At 47.8% G+C, this 12,855-nt stretch overlaps 2 protein-coding genes across 2 annotated transcripts; both read left to right on the plus strand.

Annotated features, from left to right (window-relative positions):
- The first annotated feature begins 3,783 nt into the window (after positions 1–3,783).
- Positions 3,784–6,866, plus strand: LOC125509149 (ubiquitin-ribosomal protein eL40 fusion protein-like). Its single transcript, XM_048674051.2, has 4 exons — positions 3,784–3,967; positions 4,730–4,952; positions 5,214–5,280; positions 6,479–6,866. The coding sequence occupies exons 1-4, from the start codon at positions 3,865–3,867 to the stop codon at positions 6,515–6,517; spliced, it is 432 nt and encodes a 143-aa protein (XP_048530008.1). The 5' UTR covers positions 3,784–3,864; the 3' UTR covers positions 6,518–6,866.
- Positions 6,867–10,841: 3,975 nt separating this feature from the next.
- On the plus strand, positions 10,842–12,689 carry LOC147971511 (endo-1,4-beta-xylanase 4-like). Its single transcript, XM_087522791.1, has 2 exons — positions 10,842–11,093; positions 11,192–12,689. Exons 1-2 carry the CDS (start codon positions 10,853–10,855, stop codon positions 12,592–12,594), a joined length of 1,644 nt encoding a protein of 547 aa, XP_087378917.1. The 5' UTR covers positions 10,842–10,852; the 3' UTR covers positions 12,595–12,689.
- Positions 12,690–12,855: the final 166 nt, after the last annotated feature.

Raw genomic sequence — 12,855 nt, forward strand, 5'->3', positions numbered from 1 at the left:
TAGCCTCAATTGATCATTGTGAGCGGAACCACGGAAAAGGATCGAGGAATAGGGGTTAGACCGTGTGCGTATATCTCTTACATATTTCTCAATTACCACTGGTTTAATTCCTTTGCATCTTTGGCAACCCACAATTGATTTTTTTGTTAATATCCTATTGAGTGCCCGATTCATCTCTCTCACTTTAGTTTCACCATTATTTCTCAATCACCACTGGTTTAATTCCTTTGCATCTTTGCAACCCCACAATTGATTTTTTTTGTTAATATCCTTCCATTCCAGAATCGGTACGTGAATATCCTTCCATTCCACAATCCTCCAATCCATCATTCATCATTGCTTTAATACACCTCCAAGACAGCCTATGATCTGTTTTTAGTCATCTTGTTGATAATTAAGGTCAACTACAAACATATATAAACTTGTAAGAATCAGTGTAAACAGGCGAGGTGAGATAATTTAACATATAATATTGTCGTGTGCCTCGCTATGAATAAAAGAAGGCCCATCATTGCGGTGACTTTATGCTGAGTAGGCCCAGCGGTGCAGCAATGGTATGTACTAATTTCTTTAGTTCAATTTATGTACACAACTAAGGTCATCAGGTATTGTGGTGAACGTCGAGCACTCACAAATCTGCAGTGAAGGGTTCGATCCCCTTGCACGAGCGTATTTCTTTTTCGGTGAAATTTTCACTATTTAGATCTCGTCATGTCATATGGTTCTTATAACCTGTAATTAAACGTTGAAGTTCAACAGCTCATCTGGCGATTGAGGAGCGCTCACGAGTTGAGGTCCAGGGTTTGATTCCTTGCTCAGGTGTTTTTTCCAATGAAATTGTTTGACTGTTTTCACGTGACAGCGGGCTGGCCCAGTCAACAGTTGTCCCTGTGCGGCGGCTGCCGGACAGAAAAACAAAGATGTGCTGCGGGTTGTTTTTTTAAATATAAGGGACTTTTCTGTAAAATATTGTGACGGTGATGTCACTAGTTATGTCCCACTACTCAATTTTGTCAAGTTAGAAGTTTTTTTGATAAAGGACTTTTTAGTGAATAGATATATTGAGATGATACAATCGTATTGAAAGAAAGCCCGGCCTCTGCATAGCTAGATGCACACAGTAATAACGTCCAAAGCACCCTAAAAATAAAATAATTCGATACAAAGCCAAGCAATAAATCATGTCTAGCCTAAGGAGCGGTAGATCCTATCCGTAAATCACACCGCCATCCATGGAGTAGAAAACCTCCCTGGCCGTACGCTCCAGCCACATAGACACCATCATAAAAAGGTCACTGTCCTCCGGCTTCTGCTGGATAGACCACGTACGGAGCCATAGTGTACAAATATGAATAACCTGCATAGGAGATGAGACACATTTATTGTTACAAACCACAACATTACTGGTAAGCCACATTGCCCAGCATAAGGCCGCCGCTCCCACAAGAATATGTGCAGAAAATTGTCAAGTTAGAAGTTGGATACGAGAAGTTTTGAAGAAGCTAGCGAGTCTCCGAACAAGCCCTTAGTCCTGACTTGTGGGGGGCACATTTATCTTACGAGATAGAGAGAACTACCATGTGGGTCTATGGGTATTTTTATCATATAACATGATCAACGGCTTTGATCTAGCAATAACGATGTCTAATGACATTTTTGAGCAAACATCTAATGAAACGATGCTAGTTTTTAGATATCTTATGTCATTTTTGTGCAAGCAACCCACAGAAGGATGACATTTTTGAGTAGTTGTAATTTTTATTGGTAAAATTGAGTAGTGAGACACAACTAGTGACATAAATGATAAAACTCCGTTGTTTTTACTCATCAGTCTACATCATGTAATCTGGTGGCTGATGTTCCCGCTAGTAGGGCAAGGCACTCTGTTGATGCCGTGTGGGATTAATGATGTCCCGGATCTGATCTGAAATATCATTTGAACGAACTTGCTGCTGTTAATTACACTCTTACGGTGTTAAAAAATGACTTATATGAAGGTACGGAGGAAGTAATAAAAAAGCCGCCCATCTTTTACCTAGGTAATAAAGAAAACACCCCCTCCTTCTCTGGCGACTTGGGGGAGATCCAATCGCGTCGCCGCCGGACTCCCCCTCCCTCCTCCTCGTCTTGCCGCCGCCTGAGGCCCTGCAGGCGAAGCCCGGGCAGGTCCGGGGACGGCAACGGCGGGGCGCTTCCCTGAGTCGACCTCTCTCCTTGGGCCTGGATCTCATTGGCGGCAACCCATCGGATGCCTCGGCTGATCCGTGTGGCGGCTGGCCACGGGATGCCTTGGCCGGATCTGCGGGAGAGGGTAGTGGAGCTGCGGCGCTCACCGACAGGCGGCGGCATGGCGTCGACGCTGGGAGGCCCAGATGCATGGCAGTGGCTGGATGGCGTGCACAAGGGGACGACGCTCCGACGATCTGGCCTGGCGTCTTCTTCAGGCGATGCGGTTCCCTGATCTGATTCATATCTCATCGGCCTGCCTCGGGACTTTCCGGCTTAGAAGGATCCAGTCCTCCGGCCATGGTGGTCCTGTGGTGAAGAAGGTGGATGTGGTGGAGCAGCTAGGCTCATTTTTCTGGAGGAGATGGAGATTGCGGGCGAAAGCCAGACTTTGACTACGGTCTAAGTGAACGACGACGGCGCCTATGGGCGTCGCTACCTTGATGAAGGCGTCGACATGTAATCTTCGGCTTCCCTCCCAGAACACTTGAGGGGAAACCCTAGGTCCGGGTTCGCCCGGATCGGATGATGGCGGCACTTGGGGTCGTGTTCCCCGTTGGGGGTATCATCTTGGAGTTGGGCCTAGCTAGCGAGACTAGTGGCTGTTGGTGGTTTGCCGGTTGCTTTTGTGCTGTCAAGCAGGAATGATCCGTTGCTGCAGTGTGACCTTGCGAACATGATGCACAGTGGTAGTCGAGGGATGTGATAGCGGTACAGATAGCCAAATCATGTTCGATGACATTGACGGCTTGTTGCAGCCAAGGCGGTGCAATGTAGGCTCGTGGTGTATTGTCTGAGGCCCATGATGATGCTAAGATTTATCATTGACAAACACTTGCGTCGGAAGCATGGGATCGCCGGAGCGTCTCCATGAGATTTTGGCGGTACCATCTCTTGCCATTTGAGCTGTGACCGATGTCACTTAAATATCGACGGAGGTTCTGGTTCCGCGGATGGTCTTTGGCAAGCCGCTTTCATAGTGCGTGCGCGTTTAGTTTGCGTGGCTGTGTCCACGTTCAGATCACGTGCGCTTGCACCATCTTCTTTTGGATCAACACCTGCTCAGCGTGGATTATCATTACTTTTTTCACTTTCTTTTTGTTTTCTATCCGCCTTGACATAGCTTCGGTCGTATGACTTTACTAGTTGTTGGTGTGATTTTTGTCTGTGTGCGTTCGTGTTGACTGTGTGTATCTTAGCTATGCAGAGACTAGGTATGTGCTCTTTGTATTTGTATCTTCTTGATGTTTCATATTAAGCTAATAAAATTCATCCTTTGTCAAAAAATAAATAAAGAAAACACCCTTTCCCAGAGAGTGAAATCATCGAAACTTCCTCGGCACGGCACCACTGGTACGGTCCACCAGTCAGTGACCAAAATCCCCGGGCCGGGCCGGGCCCTGCAGGGCTTAGCGATTCCACACTCGCACTCCATTCGGGCCTATCCATCCACGCTTCGGGCTCCGAGGGTTTCGTAGCGGACGCGTCAACTCAAGTCCAAGCCCCCCTCCCTCCCCCTCACACGCTCCGCTCCGCTCTATATAAGGTGCGCCAAGTCCGCGGCGCTGTCCATCCAACTCCACACCGCCTCACACCACCGCCACCGCCACCCACGCTGCACTCCGGCGACCCGCGAAGATGCAGATCTTCGTCAAGACGCCGTCGGGGAAGACGATCACGCTCGAGGTCGAGGGCGGCCACGACATCGCCGACGTCAAGGCCAGGATCCACGACAAGGAAGGTAGCGAAACATCTCCCCGCCTCTCATCTCTGTGCCGCATTGGTGTGCGCGCTCGCCTACGACCCTTTGCCCCTTCTGCTCGCCGCCCGGCAGCCCTGTTGCTTGCATCTGTTGCGCTCCTGTTCTAGTGTCGGTCGGACCTCGGAATTGGAGGCGCTTGTTTCAATCCTCGTTTTCTGTTTACACATGCCTGTTTCCGATCGAATCCGAGAGATGCTAGCTCGAAACATTTCTCTGCGTTTGCTCCAGTCGCTTGCTCGCCGTCGGGATGCCCTCTCCCTTGCGTCTGTTTGTTCCGATCGGCCTGTGGAGGCGCTTGTTTTACTCTTCGTTTTCGGTTTACCCTTCCGCGCATCAAATCCAGGCGATGCTAGGAACATTTCTCTGCGTTTTTGCGTGTTCGATTGGTAGATTGCCGAGTAGTGCTTGCTTCCTGTCGCTGTTCATATTGGTTGGGAACAGAGCAGAGCGCGCGATCTGGGCGATCCGTCGCGTTAAGCACTCAAGCTAGCTTCACATCAATAGATTCCATGTTTGACCCGAGACGAGTCCCGCGGGTAGAGTTAGATCGGCTTGCGTTTATGAGTTTCCTAATAAGTGATGGGACCGTCTGCTTTCTTCAGCAACCTGCTAGCGACGACGCATTTCAAATTTGAACTCTCGATTTGGATACCAAATCTAACTGCTGTTGATCTTAAATTAGTGTTGGTCGTTCTCTAATTACTGGTCTCCCGCCTGATGGACTGCTGTAATTAACTGCAGATGTGCCGCCGGATCAGCAGCGCCTCATCTTCGCAGGGAAGCAGCTGGAAGAAGGCCACACGGTGGCGGACTACAACATCCAGAAGGAGTCCACGCTTCACCTCGTGCTCCGCCTCCACGGCGGCAGGGGCGGCACCGGCAAGGGGGGAACCTACCCACCAATCGAGCCCAACCTCCTTCAGCTCGCCCTCAAGTACAGGCAGCGTAAGCTCATCTGCCGCAAGTAAGCCCCTGAATCGATGCCTCCCCCTCGTCTGGTCAAGTTCATGCATGTGCTGTTTGAAGGTGTGGTTGCTATGAGCTATCTCTGATGTGCTTGTTTGTTGTAGTTGACAACTATAATTAGCAGTGGCATATGACCACTCTTAAACATTTCCTTGTCATATTTTGCATAAGAAGATAATCGTTGAGAAGCAATTTTGTGTGCAATCACTGCAATGGCAATGTAGAGATGCCCTAAGATTACAGCAATTTTGTTTTGCAGGTGCTATGCACGCCTTCCCGTCAGGTCTGCCAACTGCCGCAAGAAGAAATGTGGCCACTGCAACGAGGTGAGCCTTAACTGCGACCTATTATTGTTTTGCTATCATCTTACATGCTTGGCCTTACTAGCCTTTATGTATGCTGTCCGTCAATGTTCTTTGTTTCGCCATACCTCAGTCATGATATATGCGTGTCACTTGGGTGTCGAACATATTGTGTTTTTCATCACAATGTTTTGTTATGATGCTTGGTTCAGAGTTATTGGAAGGTACTTATGTATCAATTTACAAATAATGGAGCCTACTATGCTATCATCGTTCATGTTCTTGGCCTTGGTCACCATAAATATTGCCCTGTCCATGTTATTTGCCTCTAGTCATTGTAGGATCAACACCTTCTGTAGGTGTTGATCTCATGATGCCTGTTCCAGAGTAAATATGCCAAGTCAGCTCACTAGTGTTTTGCATCATTCTAGATGCTAAGGGAGACAGGGAGCTTACTACTACAGCTTTGTTCATGTTATGTCGTGTACTTAAGTTACAGTTGTGTGTATTCTGCCGTCTGGAATCCTCATTCTGCAACAATGTGTGCAATCGAGTGATACCCTGCTTGTGGAGATTTCAATCACTTGTGCAGTAGTTGCCAACTTTAATTCTATTTGTTGGTGTCACTTGCTTATTTGACTTGATAGATACTGTTCATGCATGTTCTTCGTTTTGTCATGCCGCAGTAGTCATATAACATCGAACACATTCTGTTCTTCACCATCCGTACCTATTTATGATGCTTGTTTCAGAGTTATTGTAACTTGTAAGGTAGTAGTACTGTAGCATTTTAGACACATAGTGGAGCTAACTACACTACAGTTGTGTATCAATCTAGACATAATGACGCTATCATTGTTAATGTCTCTTTGCCTTTGGCTTCAGTTATTGTAGCATCAAACACCTTCTCTGAAACTTTATCATTAGCATACACAAATTCATGATGTTTGGTTTCAAAGTCAATGTGCCAAGTCAGCTCACTAGTGTTTTGCATCAATCTGACGCTGACAGAGATAACTAGTACAGCTCTGTATATGTTATTATGTCTCCTTCAGACTTCAGTTATATTTTTGCTGTGTACTGCTCTTCATATTCTGCTGTGCTGAATCGTCGATCTCTCGATTCCGGAGCAGTATGTGCAATGGGTTGATAACCCACTCCTAGAGATTTGAATCACTTGTGGCTGCCAACTTAACTCTGTTTCAACATTTTATATTTTCAGACGAGGACCAAGAAGAAGCTGAAACCCAGGGACCCATGAAGCACTGCACTGGCCAGCAAGAGAAAGGGATACCCAAGTGACACGCACCAGCTGAATTTACCCTACCGTCTCCTTATATTAGCTTCTTGATTGATACCATAGTAGCTTCTGGTTACCCGTAGTACCTTTTAAGTTCCTGCTGCTGCTGCTGGGTTTTAAACACCCTAAATGCGTACTCTAGCTGAATAGTAATATGGATTCCTGTTGCATCATGGGTTCTGTTGATGATCCCCTAAATACTCTTGATGGTGATGCCGTGCTTAAGGGATGCTAGTTACGAATTCCTGCTGTTATCATCACATGGACATGGGTTCTGTTCTGTTGGAATAGATGAATGGATGCTTCTCCAGTTTACATGGCAGGCACCTTGGTTCAGTTTCGGCCAATTGTTAGCATTCTGTTATGTGCCAAGTTTTGTTCCTGTATTATATGACCCTTCTGTTTCTCTGTTCCGGTTTCAGTTGAGTTGCTCAGGTTGTTGAACTGGCCCACCCAAATAGTGTAGGCAATTCTGTTGCTTCACTGTGCTGCTCCGTGTCCATCGCCGGCCGGCACTGTGGCCAAGGCGACGCACAAGCACATAGTCGTCATATCTCATTTTCTTCTTTCGTTCACATGTTTCGATGAAACGATCTTTTTGTTCACACATTTTGATTTGGGTGGAACGTTTTGTATTATTCCGTAAGCAACTAAGCTGCATGAAAAAAGAGACAAAGCATCATGCATACATTCAACCGATATATACAAATCACATGTCGTCTGCTCCTCCTCAAGTATGTTGGGCGCTCCATGTCGTCCTAAAACGCATGATCGCCACTTGTATTACCTACAAAAATGATCTTGATGTTGGATTCATGGTAGTGGGATCAAACATCATCAACCGGTTTTCCTCATACACCTTCTCTTGCATCAACCGATTCTACTCTTGCAAAAACAAAATGATTCTCCTCAAGTTGAAGCCTACGTGCCATCATTTCTTCCATGGGCTTACAGTTTCATGCATAGCTTTCAACCTTGGCCTCTTCTTTTGAAGCTTACTCTTCTCTATCTCCAACTTTTCTTGTTTCCTCCTCTCCATGTACTGATTCCTTTAATTGATCAACTCATCAATCTTATTTTTTAACACCTGCACGTCTCCTTGTTTCTTGGGCATCTTCTTTGATCACTTCCTTTCCGTCAGGCCACTCCACGCTAGACACCGGTGTGGGACTTCTAGCCACCCTATCCTCTCCATCACCATCATCTTCCTCGCCGTCATCCAATACCAAAGAGGAAATGTTTCACGACCTCTCATGTTTTGAAGGAGCCTCCTCATTCCTCATTTTTCACTTCTCATTGACATCGAGTACTCTCCAACAATGTGGAGGAGCAATATTGAAAATGCTTAAGGTTACAACAATAAAGAATAGAGAAAAGTATACTTTTCGTCCCTCAACTTTGGGTGAAGTCTAGATTTGGTCCCTCAACTCCGAAACCGGACAACTTGCACCCCCAACTAACGAAACCGGACAAGGTTCGTCCCTGCTCTCGATTTTGACCGGTTTTAGTGCTGACTGACCCCGGTTTTGACCGGTGCTGACTCAAATTCGTCTAATTTTTTCATATCCATGACCTTTTTGAAATTTGTGTACTTTTTTCAAATCAGTGTATTTTTTCAAGTTCGTGTAATTTTATCAAATCCAAGTATTTTTTTTTCAAATCTATGAAGTGTTTTTGAAATTCACATACTTGTTTCAAATCCGCATACTTTGTAAAGTTGGTGTAGTTTTTTAATCCATGTTCCTTTTCCAATCCATGAACTTTGTTTGAAATTCAGATAGTTGTTTCAAGTTGACATAATTTTTCAACTCCACACATTTTTTTTTCTATTTTGCGTGAAAGAAATTCAAATCCGCGTACGTTTTCAAGTTCGCATAAAATTTTCAAATCCAAAAAATGTACGCGAATATGAATAAGTACGTCAATTTTAAAAAATTACATGAATTTGAAAAAACCACATGAACTTTAAAAAAGTACGTGGATTAAAAAAATATGTGTACTTGAAAAAAGTACGCGGATTTGGAAAAAGTACACAATTTTTTTAAAAGTTCACGTATTTGAAAAAGTACCTGAATTTGAAAACATTAAGCGGAATTAGAAAATGTACGCGGATTTGAGTCGGCACGGTCAAAACCGGGGTGTGACAACACCAAAACCGATCAAAACCGTGACCAAGGATGAATCTTGTCCGGTTTCAGTAGTTAAGGGTGCAAGTTGTCCGGTTTTTGAGTTAAGGGACCAAATCTAGACTTCACGAAGAATTGAAGAATGAAAAGTATACTTTTTTCTAAAAAATAACAGGAGTGTTCTTATATTGGTCACTGGTGACACCTCTAGGAGGGTTCCTCACTTGTTCCAAATAACCATCCCAATGGTTGCACATCTCTTGAATTAAAGAGTTTGGTTGGATTTAAGCCAAGGTTATGATGGAACCCTACTCGATGCGCCTCCAATAGTTTGCACTCGTTTGATCTTTCTGATGGATCGCATCGAGAGTAATATCCTGCCATGCCCTCAGAGGAGCAGCATCCTCACTCCTGGTGTAGTTTACGATCTGAATTCCTTTCTTCCTCGAAGAACCGGAGAAATGAGATTGATCCAATTCGTCATATTTGTCCTCCTCATTCAATTGCTCAAACTGCAGGACCGACTCACCAACAAGATCAAAATCATTGGCCACAACCAAATCATCCACCATACTATTTAAGAATGATTTGTTCTTGACCGTGCTCCCAAATGCACAAAAGCATCACTACACACAAAGATCCACCATTATTTCACTGCCAAACTACATTCAAATGAACCTATCGAAAGAAAAGACAGGTAAGAGGTTTTCTTTACCAACTAGGAAAATCTATGAATGTATTGGAGTTGGGTAGACATCCGAGTTTCACCCGCCACCAAGACGAAGGGGTGAGCGGAAGGGATGCTGCCCGTCGCAGCCGCCTTCTTACCCCGGTTCTTCGATGGAACACATTGCAGCGCATGTGGAGAAGGCACACACGTCAGCACTAGTGACAATACCAGTGGCGTGCAGACTTGTGCCTCGTCACCATTAACTTGTGCCGGACACTTGGTGTCACACACTTGTGTCGTGTGAAAATGCAGCCACGCCACCAGTAACCTACCAAATATACCCACACCATCACTATTTCGAAAAAAATCGCATTGACATGGATTGAAATTGACGCATCACTTATGAAGTCAGTCTGGTGGCATTTCTGCACTAATGTTGGGCCAGCGGAGAGCGGGAGGTGATGTGTAGGCAGCGAAGTCGCGGGAACCGGCTTCAAACCAGAGGAATGTGACATGGGAGTCGGGATAGAGTCCATGGTGTTGTCGGCGGGGACTGCGGGCGCTAAAGACGACGCTATGACGAGGGAGGGAGGAGGCGTCACACGATGAAAGAAGAGTGGGGAAATGTCGGTCGGGCCAAACCTTTTTCAGGATGAAGTGTGCTCCAAAAACACCCTTCAAATATGGAGGCGTGCAGGTTCGGTTTAGAGTGATCTCCAAAAACATGACGATGGAGCTCGTAACGACTCTGCTCGATTGATTTTGGGGGTCAAAATATTACACCGGCGGTTATTTACGGTGATCGGCCACACACGACAGCTCTGCTGGAGGAGCTCCAACACGAGTGGCTGGGGCGACGCATGCAACGAGGACACAGTCTGTAACACTCTTTGGGAACTTGATATGGCATCCGCACATTCTGAACTGCCTCTTCGTTACACCGTATCTGTCGCTGAGTAGTGCCGAGTCAAGTGAAACTGACAAATTCACCGGTTACTCTGCAGTGCGTGCTTATATATGTGGGATATTTACCTCCATCTGTCCATTCACTAACGCATCTCAGTCAGTACGAGTAACTCAGAGGGAGTGACAATGAGGAATTTCGTCGAGAAACTGGTGCTCTCTTTGCTATGGATCTCGCTGCTCCAAGGTCAGTTGATGCCTTGATGGTGATTAATTTTATGTGCCCGTACGTTAATTAACGTGAATATGGGCATGAAACGCACGGTCACCTCGCTGACGTGTGTCTGTGTTGATGCAGGGTGCATTGTCCAGTCTGTGGAATATGATCATAGGGCTAGTATCGAGGCAAGTCACGGCGTTCCTGTTGAGTCTTTCTGGTGTTGTTTGTCTCGATCTTGATCTGTGCATGCATGCATGCAGCCTCCAAAAACGAAATCTATAGTTAGATCGATATTGTTGTGTGACAAAGAAACAACCATCAGTTTTCATAATTCGTTTACAAGCATGTCGTTGTGGTTTCAGTGCCTGGGTGATCCGATGAAGCCCCTCTACAAAGGCGGCATCATCCAGAACGGCGAGTTCAACAACGGCCTGATGGGGTGGTCGACGCGCCGGGACATCAAGGCCGGCGTCAGAAAGTCGGCCTCCGGCAACAAGTTCGCCGTGGTGCAGGGCGCGAGCAGCTCCCCGTTGGGCACCGGCGCCGTGGCCGCGTCGCCGTCCCACAGCGTCTACCAGAAAATCCAGATGAAGGGCGACACTCACTACTCGCTATCAGGTATATATATACATTCCATACCGAATGTACGTAACGTACGTAGGTGTGCATGATGCAGTGCATGTGACCAAGTTCATCTTGGTGTTCCGCGTGTGCAGCATGGCTGCGGGTGTCGGCCGGCACGGCCCACGTGCGTGCGGTGGTCAAGGCCCCCAACGGCGAGAACATCACCGCCGGCGCCATCGACGCCCAGTCCGGCTGCTGGACCATGCTCAAGGGCGGCATGACCGCGCGCGCCTATCACCACGGGCAAGGCGAGGTCTTCTTCGAGAGTGACGCTCCGGTGGACATCTGGGTGGACAGCGTCTCCCTGCAGCCCTTCTCTTTCGAGGAATGGAACGCCCACGCTCGCCAGTCCGCCAACAAGGCCCGCCGGAGCACGGTGAAGATCGTCGCCAGGGGCCCCGACGGGCAGCCGATGGCGAACGCCAACGTGAGCATCCAGCAACTCCGCGCCGGGTTCCCGTTCGGCAACGCGATGACCAAGGAGATCCTGGGCAACCCGGCGTACGAGAAGTGGTTCTTCTCGCGCTTCACGGTGGCCACCATGGAGAACGAGATGAAGTGGTACGGCACGGAGTGGGTCCAGAACCAGGAGGACTACCGCACCCCGGACGCCATGCTGGCGCTGGCCCAGAAGTACGGCGTCAAGGTGCGCGGGCACAACGTGTTCTGGGACGACCAGAGCTCGCAGCTCAAGTGGGTGATGCCGATGAACCTGAACCAGCTCAAGGCGGCCATGCAGAAGCGGCTCAAGAACGTGGTGTCGCGCTACGCCGGGAAGCTCATCCACTGGGACGTGGTGAACGAGAACCTGCACTTCAACTTCTTCGAGACCAAGCTCGGCCCCAGCGCGTCGCCCATGATCTACCAGCAGGTCGGCCAGATCGACCACACCGCCGTCCTCTTCATGAACGAGTTCAACACGCTGGAGCAGCCCATGGACCCCAACGGCACGCCCACCAAGTACGTCGCCAAGATGAAGCTCATTCAGGGCTACCCTGGCAACGCCGGCTTCAAGTTCGGTGTCGGGCTCGAGAGCCACTTCACCACGCCCAATCTCCCCTACGTCAGGGGCGCCCTCGACACGCTCGCGCAGCTCAAGCTGCCAATGTGGATGACCGAGGTCGACGTCGTCAAGGGCCCCAACCAGGTCAAGTTCCTCGAGCAGGTGCTAAGGGAAGCCTACGGCCACCCGGGCGTGCAGGGCATCGTCATGTGGGCCGCGTGGCACCCCTACGGATGCTACGTCATGTGCCTCACCGACAACAGCTTCAAGAACCTACCCGTCGGCGACCTCGTCGACAAGCTCATCGCCGAGTGGAAGACGCACAAGACGTCCGCCGCCACCGACGCGAATGGAATGCTCGAGCTCGACCTCGCCCACGGCGATTACAAGTTAACGGTGGACCACCCTTCGCAGACGACGGCCGTGTCCCACACCATGACGGTGGATGCGGGGTCAGCAGCCTCCGAGCACATCATCAGTGTGAAGCTGTAGGAATATACTATGAGACTTATTTAGCCACGTAGAATGGTTGATAAAATAAGGCGATCATAGGAATTCTTCTTTTATGTAGTTCCACGCCAACTAGAGAATGCAATAAAACTTGTTATATTTTCTTTTTCACTACCATCAGATAACGGAAACAAATAGTAAAATAAAGGAACCTCCCCATGTTAGGAATGGAATAGAAAGGGAACTTGTTATATAATGTAGTATTGATATCTCTGGCATTTAATGTTACGAGCTCTTAAAGAA

This window comes from Triticum urartu, chromosome 5A (assembly GCF_056163025.1).
Source record: "Triticum urartu cultivar PI428250 chromosome 5A, HENAU_Tu73, whole genome shotgun sequence".
Classification (NCBI taxonomy): domain Eukaryota; kingdom Viridiplantae; phylum Streptophyta; class Magnoliopsida; order Poales; family Poaceae; genus Triticum; species Triticum urartu.